The sequence below is a fragment of the Parasteatoda tepidariorum genome, chromosome X2 (genome assembly GCF_043381705.1).
Source record: "Parasteatoda tepidariorum isolate YZ-2023 chromosome X2, CAS_Ptep_4.0, whole genome shotgun sequence".
In the NCBI taxonomy this organism is placed as follows: domain Eukaryota; kingdom Metazoa; phylum Arthropoda; class Arachnida; order Araneae; family Theridiidae; genus Parasteatoda; species Parasteatoda tepidariorum.
The window spans coordinates 34,361,731-34,382,794 of NC_092215.1; the positions used below are offsets into that span (position 1 = coordinate 34,361,731).

At 31.7% G+C, this 21,064-nt stretch overlaps 1 protein-coding gene across 1 annotated transcript in view; it reads left to right on the forward strand.

Annotated features, from left to right (window-relative positions):
• Positions 1-21,064, forward strand: part of LOC107454829 (spectrin beta chain) — a 179,768-nt gene that overhangs the window by 17,589 nt on the left and 141,115 nt on the right. The window contains exons 3-10 of the mRNA XM_043050346.2: positions 1,761-1,871; positions 3,782-3,894; positions 10,146-10,342; positions 12,303-12,415; positions 16,383-16,570; positions 18,284-18,503; positions 20,348-20,479; positions 20,601-20,683. Coding sequence (XP_042906280.1) covers positions 1,761-1,871; positions 3,782-3,894; positions 10,146-10,342; positions 12,303-12,415; positions 16,383-16,570; positions 18,284-18,503; positions 20,348-20,479; positions 20,601-20,683 — 1,157 coding nt within the window. The remainder of the gene's footprint in view (positions 1-1,760; positions 1,872-3,781; positions 3,895-10,145; positions 10,343-12,302; positions 12,416-16,382; positions 16,571-18,283; positions 18,504-20,347; positions 20,480-20,600; positions 20,684-21,064) is intronic.

Sequence of the window (21,064 nt, forward strand, 5' to 3'; positions counted from 1 at the left end):
GCTCACCAACTGGTCCTGCAATTCCCTCACATTGCGAGGGGGTAGCGTGGCAGCACGAATTTGGTTTTCCAAGTAGGACCACAAATGCTTTATTGGATTAAGGTCAGGTGAATTTGGGGCCAAGACATGACTTGAAAGTCACTGGAATGTTCCTCGACGATTTGACCCTTATGACATGGTGCATTATCCTGTTGGTAAACACCATCCCCCGCAGGAAAAACTGCTGCCATGAATGGGTGTACCTGGTCTGCAACTATGTTTAAGTAGCTTACAGACGTCAGGGATTGTTCTATGAGGATTATGGGTCCTAATGTGCCCCATGAAAACATTGTTCCTGAGCCAGAATCCATGAAAACCTGGGAGAGTCCACTGTTATAGATGGAGGGTGGTTATAATGTAATGGCTCTTCGGTGTATATCTATATACACTTATATATATGATTAATAATTTAAAATCAACAATAATTGAAGTGAAAAATAACAAGTTATTTATTGAAAAGAAAAATTAATGGAGAAATAGTACTAATTTGTATCGGAGAAAAGTATAAACTCTTACTGATGCCAGTGCTGCTTGATTAAATTTGTTATTAATTAATAATTTAGTAAAAAATGACTATGTTCAAGAAAGCCAAATAAATGGAGAAATAGTACTAATTTGTATGGGGGAAACGTTTAAACGTTAAATATGTTATGCCCTGTAAGGCAAAATTAATACTGAAATTGTACTAAATCGTTTAGGAAAACATTTCCCAAACGTAATCATTTAGGAAAAACCATATTATTATTAATGCTAGAGATGCTTAATTAATTTTGGTAAGAATTGCTGATTGAAATTAAAAACAAAAGCAATATTAATGGGGAAATAATACTCATCTATTTAAGAGAAGAGTAAAACGTCACCAAACTATTATTGCAGCAAATGATGCAGAATTAATTTCGGTAATGAGTACAAATTGTAATAAAAAAAGTTATATACTCTAAGAACTATAAAGCAAAATTAATAAAGAAACGGTACTAAGAGAAATATTAAAAGTCGCTATATTGTTAATCACGCAAATAATGCTTAATTAATTTCGGTAATAAGCACTACTGGCATTACGGTAATTGGTGCAATTTCAATAGGTACCAGATGTACAAATATAGGCAAAATATATGATATTAGTATATTTACTACCACCAATTAAAACTACATCATTAATGTTAAGCTCTTATATAAATACTGTGAGGAGAGGTTTCATACGTTTCCTCTAGAGGGATAAGTACCGGAGAAAATGAGTTGCGTTCATGTCGCCGAAAATCACTTCACCGACATATCACATCGCAGACGTCACTTTACCGACATGATCACTCCGCCTACATCTCAGATCACCGACAGCTCATTTCTCTGACACGATCTTTTCATCGAAAACGATCAATTAAATTTTGATTTCGTCCAAAATTTTTGATTTTTTCCTATTTATTTAAATATGTTTTTTTTTTGTATATAATATGCATTATTTTGTGGTAGTTATAAATATTCTCTTGTTAAAAAGTTGTTAAAAACAATGATTTTATTTTATATCAATGCTTTTAAAAGTTTAATTTCTTAAAGTTCACGATATAATAAATTATCTTTGTCAGAATTTAAATTTAATTTCATTGTTGCGTCGACGTAAGCTTACGAATTGTGTTTCGTTTTGTCTACTGCTAGACATGTCTTATCACTTAGATATATTATTTATATCTAAAAGAGCCTGAAACATATTTTTTATTTTATTTCAGATGAGGTTAGAAAATATATCGTCAGAAGACATTGTTGATGGAAAACCTCATCTTATTCTTGGTTTGCTTTGGACTATTATTCTCAGATGTGAAATATCAAAAACAGCAAATGTAAGGTTTATTTTATTGCTTCTGTAATAACTCTCATAGTTTATTGACATCGATGTTTTAATTTATAATAGTTTTTAACATAATTACGCGTCATTACAATGATCTAAATGTTCAGCAGCAAATCTTAGACTTTAGAATATTAATTCTTTCGTTATGAGTGCCGTATTAGTCCGACATCCACCAGAGACCCTGTGTGTACTAACGCCGTATTTAGTCGGCATCCACGAGATGCCCTGTGTGTACAAGTGCCGTATATAGCACGTGTCAGCGTGAGACTATTATATAACAGGCCCCAATCTGCTTCAAACTGCCACTGGCTAATATTCCATTGATTTAGATTGGCTAAATACCATTTGAAGAATAATAGAATGCGCTTAATATGCGTTTCTATGTTGAAACAAGTTTATTCCGTGTGTTATATTTAAGAGTGAGGTATTCAAGGTAAAATATTACAAGAAATTGGAAAGCAGTTATTAATTTTTCAAGGCTCACAACATTTATTTGAAAATTTTACTTGGAGCTCTGTATAATTTATTTTATAAAATATTTTTACACCCTTATTAGAATGCTACTAGGAATTTTTTAAATTGCTCTAAATTGCATTTCTGTTTATAATGCTTGCAAAAATCCCCGAATATATTATTATATAACGCTTAAATAAGAAAATCCAAACATTAGCTTATTGACATGCAATGTGCACTCTTCGTGTCGCGGTGCACCATTGAGTGACGTCATTTCAGCGGAGTGGTCTACCGGAACGAAAGAGTGTTACTTTTTAATTTGTTTAATATGTGGTAATGTTTATAAAGATATTTAAGTTTCAATTTATAAACAATTTATAATGTAGCAAGTATTTATGTGTATCGTAACATTTCTTAATTTTTCATGGTTTTAAAGAAACTTTCACATTCTTTTTGATAGTTTTTCTTCAACTGCTTTAATAGAAAATGAAAATACATAAATTTTCTACACAAATTTTAATAACATTTTATTTAATATTAAGACTCTCTATTGCACCAAATATTAACGATGAAAAGAGAAATTTAAAACTCGTAGCACTTTTGTATTTATGCTACCACAGAAAGATAAAGAATTTACTCCAGCTTTCTGTAATCTTAGAAAAATTTTGAAAGTGGTTTTAAAGCTATTTCATTTTTACTCTTTTTTTTTGAAGAAATAACTTATTCGTTAATGGCACTAATATAATTAATTCATAAGGTATTTAGTACTATAACAAAACTAAAAAGAAACTGAAGTTGTTGCTATAGCAATAAATTTGCCCTAGCTTTCATAAAAGTTTGCCCACCACTTCTTTACACGTTAGTCCATTACAGTTGAAATAGTAGGGAATAAGAAAGTAATGTCGTTTTGGTGCATTTGATATTTGTTATCAAGATTTTTTTTAATCAACAATGTATTAACCCTCGTTGGCAACAACCTTTCAATGCCGTATCGAAAATGAATAGAAATGGATCCAAAAGAATGAATCGGTCTTTAAGAGTAACGAATATTTAATGTGCCGAAACGACATTACTTTCCTATCCTCTAATATGCTTTTTGAAGTATTATAGCTAAAGTTATCCTCATGTAATGGTCTAAGAGTTAACCAAAACTTCTTTTTCAACATTTTAATTACTAGCATTAAGTTACTTTTCAAATTTTGTTTCAAACTGAGAAAATCTTTTTTTAAATATTAAACATTTAAAATAGTTTCTGAAAAATCTTGAACATGTACAATCCTAAATAAAAATCCCGAATATGTACAAACCTAAATAAAAATCCTAAACATGTAAAAACTGATTCTTTAACCGTTCATCTGATGAATGTGATATAATTGGTTATATTCAAATTTTCCATTTATCAGTGTTCTAGGTTTGAAAGTTGGCCTAAATTTTTAAATTGTTTTACAGGAGACAGAAACAGACTATACCATTCCTCCACCCCCACCTGACCAAACGTATTATCCAATACAAAAGATCGCAAAAGAATCTCTGTTGTTGTGGTGTCAAACAAAAACAGATGGGTATGAACTATTTGCGTATTATGTTATTTTTTTTAAAATTTAAATTCTTTTTTGAGAAGGGAAAAGTTAAATGCTAGATTTCTACTATTCAACAATGTTTTTGTTGCCTTTATACAAATACTTGATCTTGCCTAATGTAAGGATTTAAAATCTGAACTTAGTTTTGCACCTAAAGCTAATTTTTTTAAAGGACATTTTAAATCTATTTTCTGTCGAAATGTACAGATTTGAAAACATTATCTATAGAGCGGGTGTCACATAAATGTTGCGATGAACTAGTAGGGGAGTTAGGGTTACATTATCAGGTTTCACATGGCATAGGAACTGATGTTCGGAAAAGTCGTCATACGCTACTAGAGGCGTTTTCTCTATTATGATCTGTCCAGAAGCTCATTTCATTTCAGCAACATTTCATTAAAGGTAATCGACATTTCCGGGCATTGGTCCCCATGTAGTTTTAATCCTTTTGATGTGCTCTAACTCCCCAAAAAGTTAATCGCAAAGTTTTGCAGCCCCCCCGTTATATATTTATATATATATTTTAAACTCACACATTTCGACAAAAAATAGTCTAAAAATATCATTTTGAAAAACTGTAACTTCGAGAGTGAAACTGATTGCAGATTTGAAGTAAGCGACAAGAAATTATCCAATATCTTTTTTCTTTTCTTTTAAATTTTTTTTAAGCTAAGAAAAAAAAAATTTTTTTTCAGTGTTATTATTTTTATAAATTCCTCAGAAATTTTCCTGATTATTTCGCAATGAATATTTTATTTTGAACAGTCCGAATTGAACTCTTAAGAAAAAAAAAACTCATCAGAGATAAAATGTAATAAAAAACCTGTTGGTAAAACCATTTTATTTTTAACATGTATTCGTAAAAAGCATAAAAATAAGCTATTGCTCTTCTGAATTGTAAACTATTCCACACTATTTAAATTTTCTCTGGTGAACAAAAAAACAGTCCTATTTATATCTATAACAGTTAAGAAAATCTTCGCAGTCATGGATATTTAATTCTTCTCGGAAACAAGCTATACTGAAATAATTTTCTTACCATTTTTTACAGACTCGACATTAAATTATCCTTGTCCAGCATTCAATTGGTCTTTTCACTATTAAACAATGAACCCAAATTTTTAAATCCGAAAAACGTGGGACACATTAACCCCTTGGGGACGGGTGATTCAGAAAAGCATTCGTACAAAATCAGAATCAAGTTGTAATTAAATAAAAAACGGTAACTTAAATGTAGTCGTTGCTAATTGGACAGACTTACTTTACTTTTACTATAATTATTGTTAGTTTAATCATATATATAATCAATGTTAATTCAAAGTATAACTAAATAGTTTTATTTCGAACAAAGTATTGGTGAATTAAATAAATCAAACAATTATAACTCCGCCCACAAATAAACTGTTAAAGAAATACTTTGATTACCAGTTTTATATTTTTACCCTGATTGATACGGTTTTATGCTGTCACGTATTTGTGACAGTCGGCGCGAAAGGGTTAAATATAAAAGTTCATTTTATTTATTTAATTATTTTTTTAAACACCACGAATAACACAAGGGAACATTTTTTTTTCTGCATTTGAAAAATATCTTACTTGATTTTTGCATTTGAAAAATTACTTGCGTGATTTTTGCATTCGAAAAACTACTTGATTAAAATCTGAAATTAGTTTTATTCGGAAAGGTACAAATTAGTTTCAAAATGATATATATAATAATAACAATTATTTAAGAGGAGAAGTCAAGTGCTGTGCCTATTTATTTAAATAGCCAACCACTAACCATTTACCAAATAACCATTTTCTTACGTTGGTAGGGGGTAGGGCCCATGTCCAAGGGATCATGAGTTCAATCCCCGGTTGCTGAAGACCCCCCGTGTAGTAAATGGTGACTTGTGCACGTTAAATCTGTAGGGTTATCAAGTCCTTCATGTTTCCATAACAAATAATACCTCTGGGGGTACTGAATTGGAGATTGATCATTCTCTGGTTCAACTCAAAATTACGATCCGTGAATGAATGGATGTATAAATGGGTCAGCCTTATAAGCGGGCTGTGACGTATGCGGCTGAAGTTGTATTTATTGGCCATAAATGGCGCTACTGAAAAACAAGAAACGCATCCTCTGCCTTAAATTCTCTTGTTTTCACCAAGCAGGCTTGTTGGAGTCGCGATGGTTCAGGGGATAGAGCGTTCGCCTTAAAATGAGGCGAACCGGGTTCGAATCCCAGTCGATACGAATTCCGCATCCGGCTTGCACCGACCACAGGGCGGATGGGAAATATCCTCAGTGGTAGACAGATCATGGGTTAGAGTCCCCTTGCCGTCAGGATAACAGTGAGAGGTTTTCGTGGTCTTCCTCTCCATGTAACGCAAATGCGAGTTAGCTCCATAAAAAAGGAACTCTACGAAGACAAATTTCTCCCAATAGTCGATCCAGGAGTTCCCTTGTCTTCTGGATTGGTTTCAAAATTACAAGGCTACGGAGTTGAACATTAGTAGTCGTAAACATATAAAATTGAGTCGGCTGTTCAACGACGGTTATGTAAAAAAAATTAAAAAGCAGGCTTGCTACTATTGGCAAGTAGCATTAGAAAAAACAACCATTTTCTTACTGAGCTATGCCCGAAATATAAGTCTAATTGCAGTTTGCTTTTACTGTCTTTCCTAGGGTTAGGCCACGATTTTATAGCAAGATTCAAACATTATATATATTGACATTACAAGTTTTAATGGTTGTTTGTGAGAAAACGGATTTTGGGGTAATGAACTATGAAAAGATTACATTGCAAAAACAAAAACGAAATCTGCAATTATATATATAAATCGGAAATTTTTTTTAGAGCTACTAATAAATTCTTTATCTCTTTATACTTTGTAAATACATAACGTTTTGAAGGGTGCAAAAAACTTTGAGATATCATTTTGGAATATATCTCATTATGATAGCATTATTTGTTGTCTTATCTTCTGTTAAGCTTTGATTCATTACGATAGCTATGCAATCTTGAGTAGGCGTTGATATTTTTAAGTTGCGATGAAATGAAAACTGACCTATTTCTTTCAAATATTAAAATTAAGATAATTAATAATAAACTATGGCGATTTTGTGTTATGTGTTTTCTTACAATAACTTTAAAGTGTGGATGAATTAAAATATGTTTTAATTATTGTGTTGGGTGTTCCGCAATAACTGCCCTTAATATATATTTTTAAATTCCTTGAAAAAAAATGAAAGAAAAATACATGTATGCAATAAAATTTTTGTTTATTCAATGTAACGTTAACTTTGAAAATGGAATGATTCTATTTTCGTTTACTTCCAGATATTAAAGAGTTAGCGTTGGAATAAATTTAAAAATATTGGAGAAGGTTACAAGTTGGGTGTTTGTTGTTAGCACTATGAGTCCAATAACAATTATTAAAATCGTAAAAAGAAATAAAGTGTTTTTTTTCAAGTGGAATTATTCTAATTTTACAAATAATGGCTAAATTATTAACATTTATTTACATTTCATTAATATTAATAATTAATTTAATTTGATAATTAAATTAATATTTAAGGAAAACAATGCTATCAAAATTTAGTGAATCGCAAGGGAAGTAGGCAGGTCTGAGAGCATCAAAATCAGTTTGATTACCTAATCAAATTTAGAGGTATTCAAGGTTTAGCGTTGGAGTGAATATAAAAATATTGATTAATCACTTAGGAATATTGTTGTTAGCACTATGATTTGATTAAACTTTGAAAATCTATATGGATTATTAAACTCGTGAAAAGAAATAAAAAGTTTTTTTAATTCCAATTTGAACTATTCCCCTTTCAAAAATAATGACTAAATTATTACTATTTAATTTATATTTTATTAGTATTAAATTAGCTATTAAGTTCGTAAATTCAATTAATATTTAAGGAAAAACATTGCTATACAAATTTTTAGAAAATCTTATTATAAATTTAAATCAAATATGTAGGTATTTTATTTATGAAGCACTAGAGTTGCACAATGGGCTATTGGCGACTGTGTAGGTTATATCCCTGATGATAATACAAAGACATGTCATCACAATTTGTGAAGACACTTTCTAAATATAGACAGAGATCTGAAGAGGAAGGAACTTTTCTCCAGATCCCTGTACCCATGGTGCTAATTTGCAAAATAATATCGTTCAACTTGATATCGTATTAAGGTGCAAATTTTTGATTAGTGCGTAAAGCTAAAATAGCTCAGGCGATAGAAAGTAGCAACTGAGTTATCTCCATTGTTGTTGTTTCTAATAACGCTTGGATAATCAAAGCTCTCCAGCCATTGACCTTTTGCTAATTAAGTCAGGATGGTGCGCCTTTCATTTGTTAAGAGAGCACCGCAAGGGTGAGATTGCGTGCTAGCTCAGAACCAAACGGATAGATGACAGTGTTACTTATTCGTGAGGTTACTTCCCCTACTTAAACATAAATCTGAAGGGGAAGGAAATTTTCTTCTGATCCTTGCTCAGCGACAGACCAAAGGACTTTCGATCCCACAGATTTTATGCGTACGTATGTTACATGTACTCGATGGGTCTTAGTGGTGCGAGGATCCAACCCCGGACCCTCCGGACTGGAGTTTGAGTTTCTAACCACTGCGCTACCACGGCGCTTAAACCAAATAGGAAGTTAAATTAATGAAATAGCTAGTGATTTTATTCCCTGATGTGTTACCATTTTTTTTCTTCATAAAGGTGCTTATTTTATAAAATGCGAATGCGTTAGGTAATTTGAATTCATAATGCAACTGCAATACTTTAAAATGAAAGTGGTAGCCAACATTAGAAAATATCTAAGTAGTCAAACCGAAAATGAGAATCCACTTTTTTGATAAAGTATCGTTTACATCAATACAAAATTTTGCGTTTTTGCATCAATAGATTGAAATGAGGTAAACAGCAAATGAAATGTCTTGTAATGAAAATCTTAACCCTTTATAGGGACATTTTATTTAGTAATGTTAAATAAAAGTATTTTTGGGATTGAGATTTATTTATCAAAAAAAAAAAAATTCATTTAGCTTCTTGCCTAAAATTAATCCAATTTTTAAGACCATTTTTTGGCGGGAATATGGATGGTTTTTTTCTAAATTTTACCAACCATTGAAATAGTCATAAAATTGAAACTTCCTGTGCTTACAAATATCCAAATTTTTAAATTATGTGTTGATAATGACAAATAAATTCGATGAGAAATGGTCAAATGAGCGAACACATAACGCACAAAAGAAAATATCTTCACATTGTTGACTTTTATTCTTGACCCCATGCTAACTTTTGCTATGACCCTCATTTAGGTAAACAAAGCCCTTCTTGTTTTTATTTATTTTTTGAAGTTAACAACAGATGGCTCTACAAACCATCAGTGGCAAAATAGCTTCCCATCGACATTTAAACTTTCATGAAGTTCATATAAATATAACAGCAAAATGTACTATCCGGCTTGCACCGACCACAGTGCTGACGCGAAATATCCTCAGTGGTAGACAGATCATGGGTTAGAGTCCTCTTACTGTCAGTCTAACCATGGGAGGTTCTCGTGGTCTTCCTCTGCATGTAACGAAAATGCGGGTTAGCTCCATCAAAAAGTCTTCCACGAAGGCAAGTTTCTCCCAATACTTAATCCAGGAGTTCACTTGTCTTCTGGATTGGGTTTAAAATTGCAAGGCTACGGAGTTGAACATTAGTAGTCGTAAACCCATAAAATTGGGCCTGCTGTTCAATGACGATTGTAATAATAATATACTTATAAAGTATAATATATATATTTATAAAGGCTTAAAAGAGGAAGTATACAAACAGAAAATATCACATCAATTGCACAGACAACAAAAAGCTTTGCACGTTGTTTCATAAAATGAAACTTCCGTTTGGTTGAAAATACTGTAGTATGTTGAAGCTTATTTTCTTTTAGGCAACCACTAACAGAATATGTAAACAGAAAATACCACTCTAATTCCATTGACTACAAAACACTTTACACATAGTTTCAAAAGATGAAAATACCGTATATTTTTACAGAAAAATTGCATGATAAAGATGTACTAAATATACATATTTTCTTTTAGGCAACAACTATAACAGAATATGCAATTACAAAATATCACATCAATTCCATTGACTACAAAAAACTATACATTTTGAAAACATTAATTTTGAAAAAAAAAACTGTTGCACGTTAAAGATTTATACATATTTTCTTTTAGGTATCCCAATGTTCGAGTTAGAGATTTTCATCGTAGTTGGCGAGACGGACTTGCTTTCAATGCTCTTATTCATTCACATGTTCCGGCTCTTGTCAACTTTCAAGATCTTAAGAAAAATGAGCATAAGCGTAATTTGGAAAATGCCTTTGATATAGCGCAAAAACATATTGGCGTGCCACGTCTTTTAGATCCTGAAGGTAAAAACATATAGTTACTTATTGTTAGTTGATACGCATACATTTAAAGCATGTAATTTATTTACCTATTCTTAACAACAACAAAAAAAAACGCGTAATTGTGTGCTTATATGATAATTAAAAATTAATATTTTTGGACAAATAAAGTTTAGCAAATAAGATGTTATTGTTGCTAATTTACGTCGCACTAGAGCTGCTCAATGGGCTATTGGCGACGGTCTGGGAAACATCCCGGAGGATGATCCGAAGACATGCCATCACAATTTTGATCCTCAGCGGAGGGGATGGCACCCCCGCTTCGGTAGCCCGACGACCTGTGCGCGAATTTAGCAAATAAGAACAAAGCTTTAAACTATTTCCCCTTATCTTACCGATACAAGTTTTGAATGAGTATAAAAAACACTATTTCTAAACTCTCTTTGACTACAAAGGGCTGGGATAGCCTGGTTTTTGCAGGACGCTGGATTCATGTTCGTGAGAACTGGAGTTCGAATCCAGACGGTCAAAGACTCCCTGTGTATTAAATGGTGGCTGGTGCATGTTAAATATATCAGGTCGCAAAGTCCTCCATGTTCCCATAACAAATTATACCTCTGAGGGTACTGAATTTGAGATTGATCATTTTCTGGTTCTGGTCAAAATTACGATATATGGATGATTTTATTTTATATTTTATGTCCGTCGTTGAACAGCCGACCCAATTTTGGGTTTACGACTACCGATGTTCAACTCCGTAACCTTGTAATTTTGAACTCAATCCAGAAGACAAGGGAACAGCTGGATCAAGTATTGGGAGACATTTTGCCTTCGTGGAGGACTTTTTGATGGAACTAACCCGCATTTGCTTTACATGGAGAGGACGACCACGAGAACCTCCATCGGTTAGCCTAACGGCAAGAGGACTCCAACAAATAGTTAATTTTATAACCATCATTAAACAGCCGACCCAATTTTGGGTTTACGACTACCGATGTTCAACTCCGTAGACTTGTAATTTTTAGCCCAATGCAGAAGACAAGGGAACTCCTGGATCTATGGATGATTGGATGGATGTATGACTGGATCAGCCCTATAAACGGGTGTGGCGTATGTGCGTGGCAGAAGTCAAATTCTTGGCAATAGATGGCGCCCTCGGAAAACAAGAACAATCACACCCCCTCTGCCTTAATGAGTGACGACAACAACTTTAACTACTAACACTCAAGGCATGCTGTTAGTTTTGAGGCATTGAATTTTCCCTAAATTTTATAGCTAAAAGAAAGGTAATTTCCATGAAAATTACACATCAGTTTTTCTTTTCAGCTTTTCATAATTTTTGACAGTCATTTCGTCATAAAAACACGCGTCGTTTGATGTCGCACTGACTTAAATCATTTCAGTACATTTTGAGAATTTTCCAACATTTTTTATATGACTTTGAAACCATATGAATAGTCTGATGGGATGATACAATGGTTAGTGCATTCACTTTTCAAGCATGTTTCCGGAGTTTGAATCCTGATGATACTTGAGAATTCATTCACTCATAATCATTTTACTTTTTTTTTGTATTCCTTAATCAATAGTGTTAACCAACTTGTAACATTGAACCTCTTGATTTTGACGAAATTTTTATCTTCAAACGGGTTTATATGGTTATTTCCTCAATTAGGCTAAATGTTAATCAATAGTGTTAACCAACTTGTAACATTGAACCTCTTGATTTTGACGAAATTTTTATCTTCAAACGGATTTATATGGTTATTTCCTCAATTAGGCTAAATGTTAATCAATAGTGTTAACCAACTTGTAACATTGAACCTCTTGATTTTGACGAAATTTTTATCTTCAAGCAGGTCTACATGGTTATAAGTAAATTGCCTTATGCTCATTTAACCAATTAACAAAAACTGCCTTTATAAATTATTAAAATAAATTCAGAACACTTGTTCTTTTAAACTGATTGGTGCAATTTTTACAGACATTGACACAGCCAATCCAGATGAAAAGTCAATTATAATTTATGTTTCAACTTTTTCAAAAGGCCTTGATAGGTTAAAAGTAGGAATTACTGGAGGAAAACGAATCGCCAATGTAAGTGACAAATGTTATTAATTGCTATTATTATAATTAATATTCTTTTTCTTCTCATTATTATTATTGCTATTGTTATTATTATCAGTATTAATATTATTACTATAGTTATGATGATAATAATAATAATAATTATTATTATTACTTGCATTTAACAAATTACGAAGAACGTTTTTTTCTAATAATCTGACTGATTGTAACTATGTTTACTTTTAACATTTAGTTATCAAACACACAGGTTTATACTGTGAATAAATTTTTATTTTCTATTTCAGTCAACTCCCATCTCCAATTTGAATATTTCCTAAGCAATGAGTAATATTGGATGCCTCACAAATGACTGGCGATTTGAAAACCCAGTTAAAAAAATGAACGGAGATAAAAAAAAAAATTTCCGTTTAATGCATTCTGCTTCGGAAAGTTTAAGAATAAGAAACAAAGTTTTCTACAGATAGTGCTAAAAACTGAAAAACGTATAACCATGCTTTCAAAATAACACTATTTTCTGAACAGCGTGAAAAAGTCTGAAGAAATAAAAAAGCATGTATAATATTTTAAATTGAACATTCAAAGGAAAACCTTTTTTTTTAGTCAGCAGTACCCCCTATCAGATAATTTTATAAATAATTTTGAAACTTGGTGATCACATTCTGTTATTTTTTAAATAATAATAATAAAAATATGGTACAAATTAAGTAAATTATTCATATATTAACACGTTCACGCCGGGAAAAGTGAAAGTACTGGTACGGGAAAAGAGAAAATACAGGTAGAAGAACTATCTCAATGTTACACAATATTCGGGAGGAGTTAATCTATTCTCAACAATAACAATTCGCTGTAAGGAAATTTATCACGGCGAAGAAGCAATTCAATATAGAAATTGCATCCATTAAAAACAATTGGTAGTTATGGATTTTTATTATTCCTGGAAAAAAACTAAAAAATGAAATTTATTGTTACCAGTTTTTATTCCGGTGCGCTGCCAAGATGAGAAAATCTAGCGTGACCCACCGGTGGGTCACCCCGGCTTGAACGTGTTAAGATAATGTATTGAAGGAATTGTATAATGATTGATTTATACTATGATGGTTTCGAAATTATGTAAACATGTAAACATCATAATAAAATTATTATACTACATTGGAATGGAACGAAATAATATTTTGTATTTGTACATGTATTTGGATATAGTCATTGAGTAAAAAAAAAAAAAGGCAATTATGGATTTCAAAGTACACAACTTAGGGCCGGAAATAGGATCATGAGTAATTAAATTAAGGGGCACGTGATCATTAAGGAAAAGTGGTAGTACAATGATATCGAGGGATAACAATAAAACAATAGGTTCAAGAGGTCACAAAATGTGAGGTTTGAACAAATTGGTATCACCAAATTTGAAATAAGATGAAAACAAAAATTAATCAAAATCATAAATAAAAAGATAAAAATACAATGGCATGCTATATCCAAATATAAATATATCATTTAGCACAATTTAGAGACATATCCAAAGAGAAATAAAACAAATACTCAAAACAATAACAAAAAATACTCACTGGAAAAATGAAAATACAACAACGATCACCAAATGAAGAGAAATAAATTCACGCATTCTTTTAATTCAGTATGACATTTATTTAAGGACAAACTCTCATTTTTACCAGCAAAACATATTAAGGCTAGAATTAAAAATGGGGGACAAGAGAATTTAAAATAAGGTATAAGTGAAAGATAAATTTAAATTGTGATGATAAGATAAATATAGAAGGAACGCTTATATTTGAAAGGGTCTTTTATATTAACAGAAATCAAAGGCATGAAAAGTAGAAATTCAGTTTACAGAAATTCATTACGGTTTGTAGATTTCCTTAAAATTAAAGACAACGAAAAAGGATATAAGATAAAAGGAAATAAATTCTCTCAATACGGACCGAAGTCCGCAATTCGGAGAAAAACAGAGGACATACCGTTTAGAGTAAAAAGCAAGAAGATCAGAGAGAAAGTGTTAAATCTTTTTTTTTAAAAATCGTTAACTGGTATAGACCCAGAAACGCGATAGCTAATTAAATTTAAAGAGTGGAAAGTTTGAAAATTCGACGAATCAGATTAAGTACTGTTTGTCTACGATAGGTACTCTGTCCGCCACAAAGTCTGCGGCAGTCTGGTGCTATGGAAACAAGAAGAGAGCATTTTAGGGAGGGTGGCTTCGATGAAGAGGTCTCCTTTTCTTTCGCCTTCGATGATAGCTTGTATGGGGAGTATACCAGATTGGCTGACTCAGCCACCAGTAGGAGACTTATTTAATCTGATTCAAGAACTTTTTTAAGATTCGCATGAATATTTCTTTCTTACTTAAAATAATTCTCTCGATTCAATCAGTTGTTATTTTTTAAATACAAAGGAAAAAAAGTGAACAAATTCTGACATTAAGGGTAGTACAGGTTTTTTTAATATTACTTTTTAATTTTACGATATTTATTATGAATGTTCATTGATTGTTAGATGGTTTAATTTCTAAACTTGCACATTTTTTAAAGCAGTTAATTTCTTTTATTACTTGAATTTTCTGGAAAAAGTGAAGAGCTTAAACTTAATAACTCTGATTTTAAAAGGAGATAAAACTTTTGCTGAAAATAAAAATAGTTCACGTTATCTGTGCCGGAGAAATATTAAATATCTTTGTTTTGATTATTAATTTTTAAATATTTTATTTATTTATTTATTTTTTTTTTTTTTTTTTGAAACTGAAAGCAAGTGACCGCAACTAGGATGAAATCTAAAACTATCAACGATGATTTTTATCAGCACCCATCAAACCATCTGAAATTATCTGAAGTTTTTTTTGCTTAAATTACGTTTTCTTATTCATATTTTATTGTAACCTGTACAGTTTTTTTTCACTATTTATTAAAAACAGTTTTTATTAGCAAATTTATTTTTTTCTTAATAACCAATTTACTATGTATGATAAATTTATAGATGAGTTATTTATTAATAAAACATTGAGCTGCTTTAAACAATTTTATACAATTTCCATACATATTCCATACATACATATAAATTTTTTTAATTTTTTTTCTAAAACAGAAGCTTTTGAAAAAGAGAAAAGATTAAAAAAAAGGAATCACACGCTCTAAACGATGTTTCAGGCGCGAATGCTCATTTCTCTTAACTCTAGGGCTAATACAATAGATCGAAGAAAGAAGTCTCCTTTTCTCCCACCGAAACCAGTCTTAAAGAGGGACCCCGCACCCCTACTTGAAATAATCATACCTCGTTACCATAGTCCCCGCCACCCCTCCAGACGAATGGCGGACAGAGTACCTATCGTAGACAAACAGTAAGCTCCCCCCCTTTTTTTTTAAAAAAAAATAAGGAAAAAAAAGGCGGGTATAGACGGGTATCTCTCTCTACAGGAAGTGAAATGACAGAGTTGACCCGTGAGGAAGAGCTACCAGAAAGTTAATATTGTTTAGGAAAAGAAAATGAAATTTTGCCAGACAAAATATTTAAAAAAAATTATATGTTTATCCATTTGATGTCGTATTAAGTTTATACATGTGTGTCACGCTAGTAGGAATTAATTTTTCGTGAAATGAACAGGGATACATAATATGCAAGATTATGAAAGAAAAAGAAAATTTATTAATTCTTTTTTAAACTTTAGATGTATATAACACATTAATAATACATAAATTTAAACTGTTATATAAAAAAAAAGGAAATAAAGGTTTAAAAAAATTAAAAGATAAGATTTAACCAAAAGAGTAAATTGTTACATTGCGCAAATTGTAAATGCGACATATAACTAGTTTCCTAAGCACAACGCAGCAAATCAAACATTTTGATTTTCTCCTTTTTTTTAAATTAATCATTTTGGGTACATCTTTGAGTTTTAAGGAATAGTTTTAATCATTTTGTTTTTTTGCATACGAAGTCACTAATTTCACCTTTTTATAAACAGGTAATGCAGAAAATGATGGAAATCGACAAAATGAAACAAGATTATGATAATCAAGCATCAGAGCTTCTTGAATGGATTCATTCTAAAGTATATGAATTCAAATACATGCCACCATTGGATTCACTAGAATCCATTCAACAGGAAATAATCAGTTTTAAAGAATATCGAACAAAAGAAAAACCATTGAAGTAAATTTAAAGCATTTTATCTTAAAATATTTTATTATAATGAGCAGTGTGTTCCGTTAATGCCACCCTAAATATCTATTTTAAAAAATTCGTATCAAAAATAGAAACACTTAGAGGTAACATATTAATTTGAGTGGGGAAAAATAGTTATCAAAATCTGACGAATCAATTGAGGAAGTTTGAGGAGCTGGTTTAAAATCATTAAACCACATTTCACGTTCTTTCGGCTTTTCTCCGGAAAGTAAAATGTTTTTAATTTTGATTTTTGCGAAAATTATTCGTTCTATTTTCAGAACGGTTCTTTTTTATCCTCCCCGGAAAGAAAATCATTTGCAGCCGCTATTTTGCATATTTTTTAATTTTTTTTTCGCTGCAGATTTTAAGAAATATAAGTATAAGATATGGGACACTCAGTATAGGAAAAAAATTAACAACAATGAATTCAATAAATATGGAGAACAACGAATTCAAGAATCAAGAGGAATTCAAATGAAAACCATCTAAGTTTACAAATATGTCATGTTTTATACCTAGCAAAGATATGATCTATTATTTCAGCGAGCCGTTTTGAATCAGGGAATCAAGCGTTCACCTACCAATGAGGTGAACCGGGATTGAATCCTAGAAATGGCTGGTTGATTCGAATTCCGCACCCGACTCGCACCGACCACAGTGCAGACGAAAAATATCCACAGAGGTAGACGGATCATGGGTTAGAGTCACCTTGTCATCAGGTTAACATTGGGAGGTTTCGGGGTTTTCCATTCCATGCAGCGCAAATGCGGTTTAGTTACATCAAAAAGTTCTCCACGACGGCAAATTTCACCCAATACTTGATCTAGGAGTTCCCTTGTCTTCGGGATTAGGTTCAAAATTATAAGGCTCGGCGTTGAACACCAGTAGTCGTAAACCCAAAATCGGGTCGGCTGCTCAACGACGGTAATAAAATAAAATAAAATTACTTCAGCGTCAGCGATCGGCATCAAACGTTTGCCCGTCAGTTTTTGTCATTTTGTCAGATTTTTTTTACTTATTTCATGCCTTTTGCAGTTTTAGAAGTTGTTTCTGGTTATCTGATGTTGATTGTTAAGATAATTAAACACTATTTTTACCTTTAGAGAAATGAAATATCCGTGGAATTCTTCAGGAACAGTCGTGTAATTTTTTAAGAAATCAAAACAATTTTTTTCAAATTATTCTTTGCACCAAATTATTTTTTTACTATCCAGAGCAAGTGCAATGTATATTACAAAAGGTTTTTTTTTTTGTATATCACAAATGTATATCACAATGAATATCTCAAAAACGTCTAAATGATAAAATAATCCTCTAACATTTTCTTCATATTAAATGCAGATATTTAAGCAGTATTTCCTCGCTGGACAACTTTAGAAACAGAATAGCAAAATTATCTCGAAAATATCTTCAGACTAAAATAATATATATATATATATATATATATATATATATATATACAGCACGTGCTTTTTCAATTAATACTTATTTTTAGAATACAAAAAGTGCAGATGGGATAATCCAATATTTCTTAAATATAGTACGTAGGTGACCCTCGGGTCATAGGTTGCTGACTACTAGTTTAGCTCAATAATTGTCACCCAATGTTTGTATTGTATCATTGTTTCTAAGATACTTAAGGAAGGCACATTTAAGTTCTAAATATTTATAAAAATGATGATACCAAATACATTTTAGAAATCAGTCCAAAAATGAGATTGAAGCTCTTCTGTTTGCCATTCAAATGAAGAGATTGGGAAAAAATGTTTGGATACCACCTGATGATTCAAGTCCTGCAGAGATAGAAAAAGCATGGAGTGATTTAGAACATGCAGAATATCAGCATGAAATAGATGTAAGAGAACAACTTAAAGAACAGGAGAAATTGGAAAATTTAGCATATAAATTTGAAAAGAAGGTAATATAGAAGTGTTTCATTTATTGAATTTTTTTTTGTTCATTTTTAAAATTTTTTTAAAATGTTTATTTCATATTTTATTTTATAACCGTCGTTGAGCAACAGACCCAATTTTTTTTGGGGGTTTATGATAACTAATGCTCCACTCCGTAGCCTTGACATTTTGAACCCAATCCAGAGGACGAGGGAACTCCTGGTCAAGTATTGGGAGAAATTTGTCTTCGTGGATGTCTTTTTGATGGAACTAACCCGCATTTGTGTAATACGGAGAGAAAGATTACGAGAACCTCCCACGGTTAGTCTGACGGCAAGGGGACTCAAACCTATGATTCGTATACCACTGAGGATACTTCACGTCAGAAATGCGGTCGATGCCAACCGAATGTGGAATTCGTATCGACCAGCAATTGCAGAGATTCGAACATACGATGCACCTCAATGGAAGGCAAACGCTCTCTCCCCTGAGAAATCATGGCTCTTTTAACATGTTGAGCGCCGCGTCAGCCATCGGTGGCTGAAACTGGATCTTCCATTTAGGCCGCGTCAGCCACCGGTGGCTGACACTGAAATTACATTTAGGCTGCGTCAACCTTCGGTGGCTGACACTGATCTTTCACATGGACCGCGAAAAACAGTTGGCTGACACTGATCTTTCACATGGGCCGCGAAAAACAGCTGGCTGACACTGATCTTTCACATGGGCAGCGAAAAACAGCTGGTTGACACTGATCTTTCAAATGGGCCGCGAAAAACAGCTGGCTAACAGCGTATAACATGATATGGAACTACAAAATTTACACTCTTTTATGGAATTGCAGAAAATTTTTTCAAAATTTACTTAATTATTGTGATTCTTGGTTTAATAAATTCTATTTACTAGGTTTTTATCCACCACTGTTTCTAAAAAATTCGTAGGCTTATATAATTCACCCCTTTTTTCAGATATGTCATGCTAAACATTTTAAAAACTAGCAAAATATGTCTAATAGTTGCAAATTTAGTTTCTAGTTATTTACCGTTGTGGCCTGACGGGCAAGACATGTCAAATTAGCATGGCGTTCAACGTGTTAATAGTTTAATAACAAAATCTATGAAACTAAAATACTAAAAAAAAAAGTTTTTTTAGTGCATCACATACTCTGAAAATCTGACTGCACTACAAATTAAATAACTTATTATTAAGTTATCTATTGATATTTTTGAAACATCAAACTTTTGAGCAAAATTTCACGTTCTTGGAATCTCAAATGAAAATCGTGAATGATATGGTTTTTAATTAGAATAATTCAAAACTAAAGTTATGTCAACTAGATAGATTTTACTTTGAAGCTGATGATGTGTTCTGCGATATTTTGAGGTATTTATAATTATGATTAAATTCATTTACATCGCACAAAATCAAAATTAATATACCTAATCAGAGCTTTGATTTTACCCATGGGTTTTAAACTAATTTAAATTTGATCCATTGATTTTAAACTGTAATTTATTTAACATTTGTGTTCCTAGTGATGTACCTTAACACTTGTGTGCTGAGTAGCATTTATTTGAAACATGTGTTAAAAGAATGCCATGAATGTCATTCAGCTTACCAAACAACCATGAATGCCATTCAGCACGTATATGTGATCAATTGCATGAGTTTTGATGGGCATTCATTTAACACTTCTATTTAGAAGTACTGGTATTTTCAACGATCGTTTGTTTAACATTGGAATTTTGAATGATTGTTTCTTAAACATGGAATTATATTTTTAATCAGCCTTGTTTAGCAATGGTATTTTCAATAACAATATATATGAGTCAGAGTTATGCTTTAACTGTGGGTTTAATTTTTCTTTCAGAGAGCTGTGAGAGAAAGTTTTTTGAATGATATGCGAAATATACTGATGGATCCAAACTACGGTTCCAACATAAAGCAAGCTGATGCAACATTCAAAAAGCATGAAGCAATCCGCACGGGCATTGTTGCAAGGGTAAATGAAAGTTATATAAATAATAGACTAACACAAAACTATATTATATTTTCTTACTTATTTTTTTAGCATCTCTTTAACTTTTTTTTATAATTTGTGAACTTTTTGTGTCTTATTTCAGGAAATTATGATCAAAGATTTTGTTGCCATTGCTGATACCTTAATTCAAGGAAATTACAGAGAAAAGGAGAAAGTCATTGAAAAGTAAATACTTAATTTTGTTTACTAGTGATTCGTGTTATTTTGTAAGGAACAAATTGATTTTAAAATAGTAGAGATTTTTTTCTGATTTTCCATTGCATAAACTAAATTAATTAACTACATTGTAGAAACGGTAAAACGGTTCTGAATTCGTTGTTGAAAACCTTGAAAAACACTGTAAGTGAATACTTTATTTCAAGTAAACACCGGATCAAGTGTCTACATACACTGTAAAGGGTGCATTAACATCAATAATGGCAAACATCAATAATGGCAAATGTTTCACCTAGCCAACAATCATTTATTTATTTGTTTTCGACTTCGAAAATGCCAATTTTGGCTACTTTTGGAAAATTTCCGATGACAAAAATAAATTATTTAGTA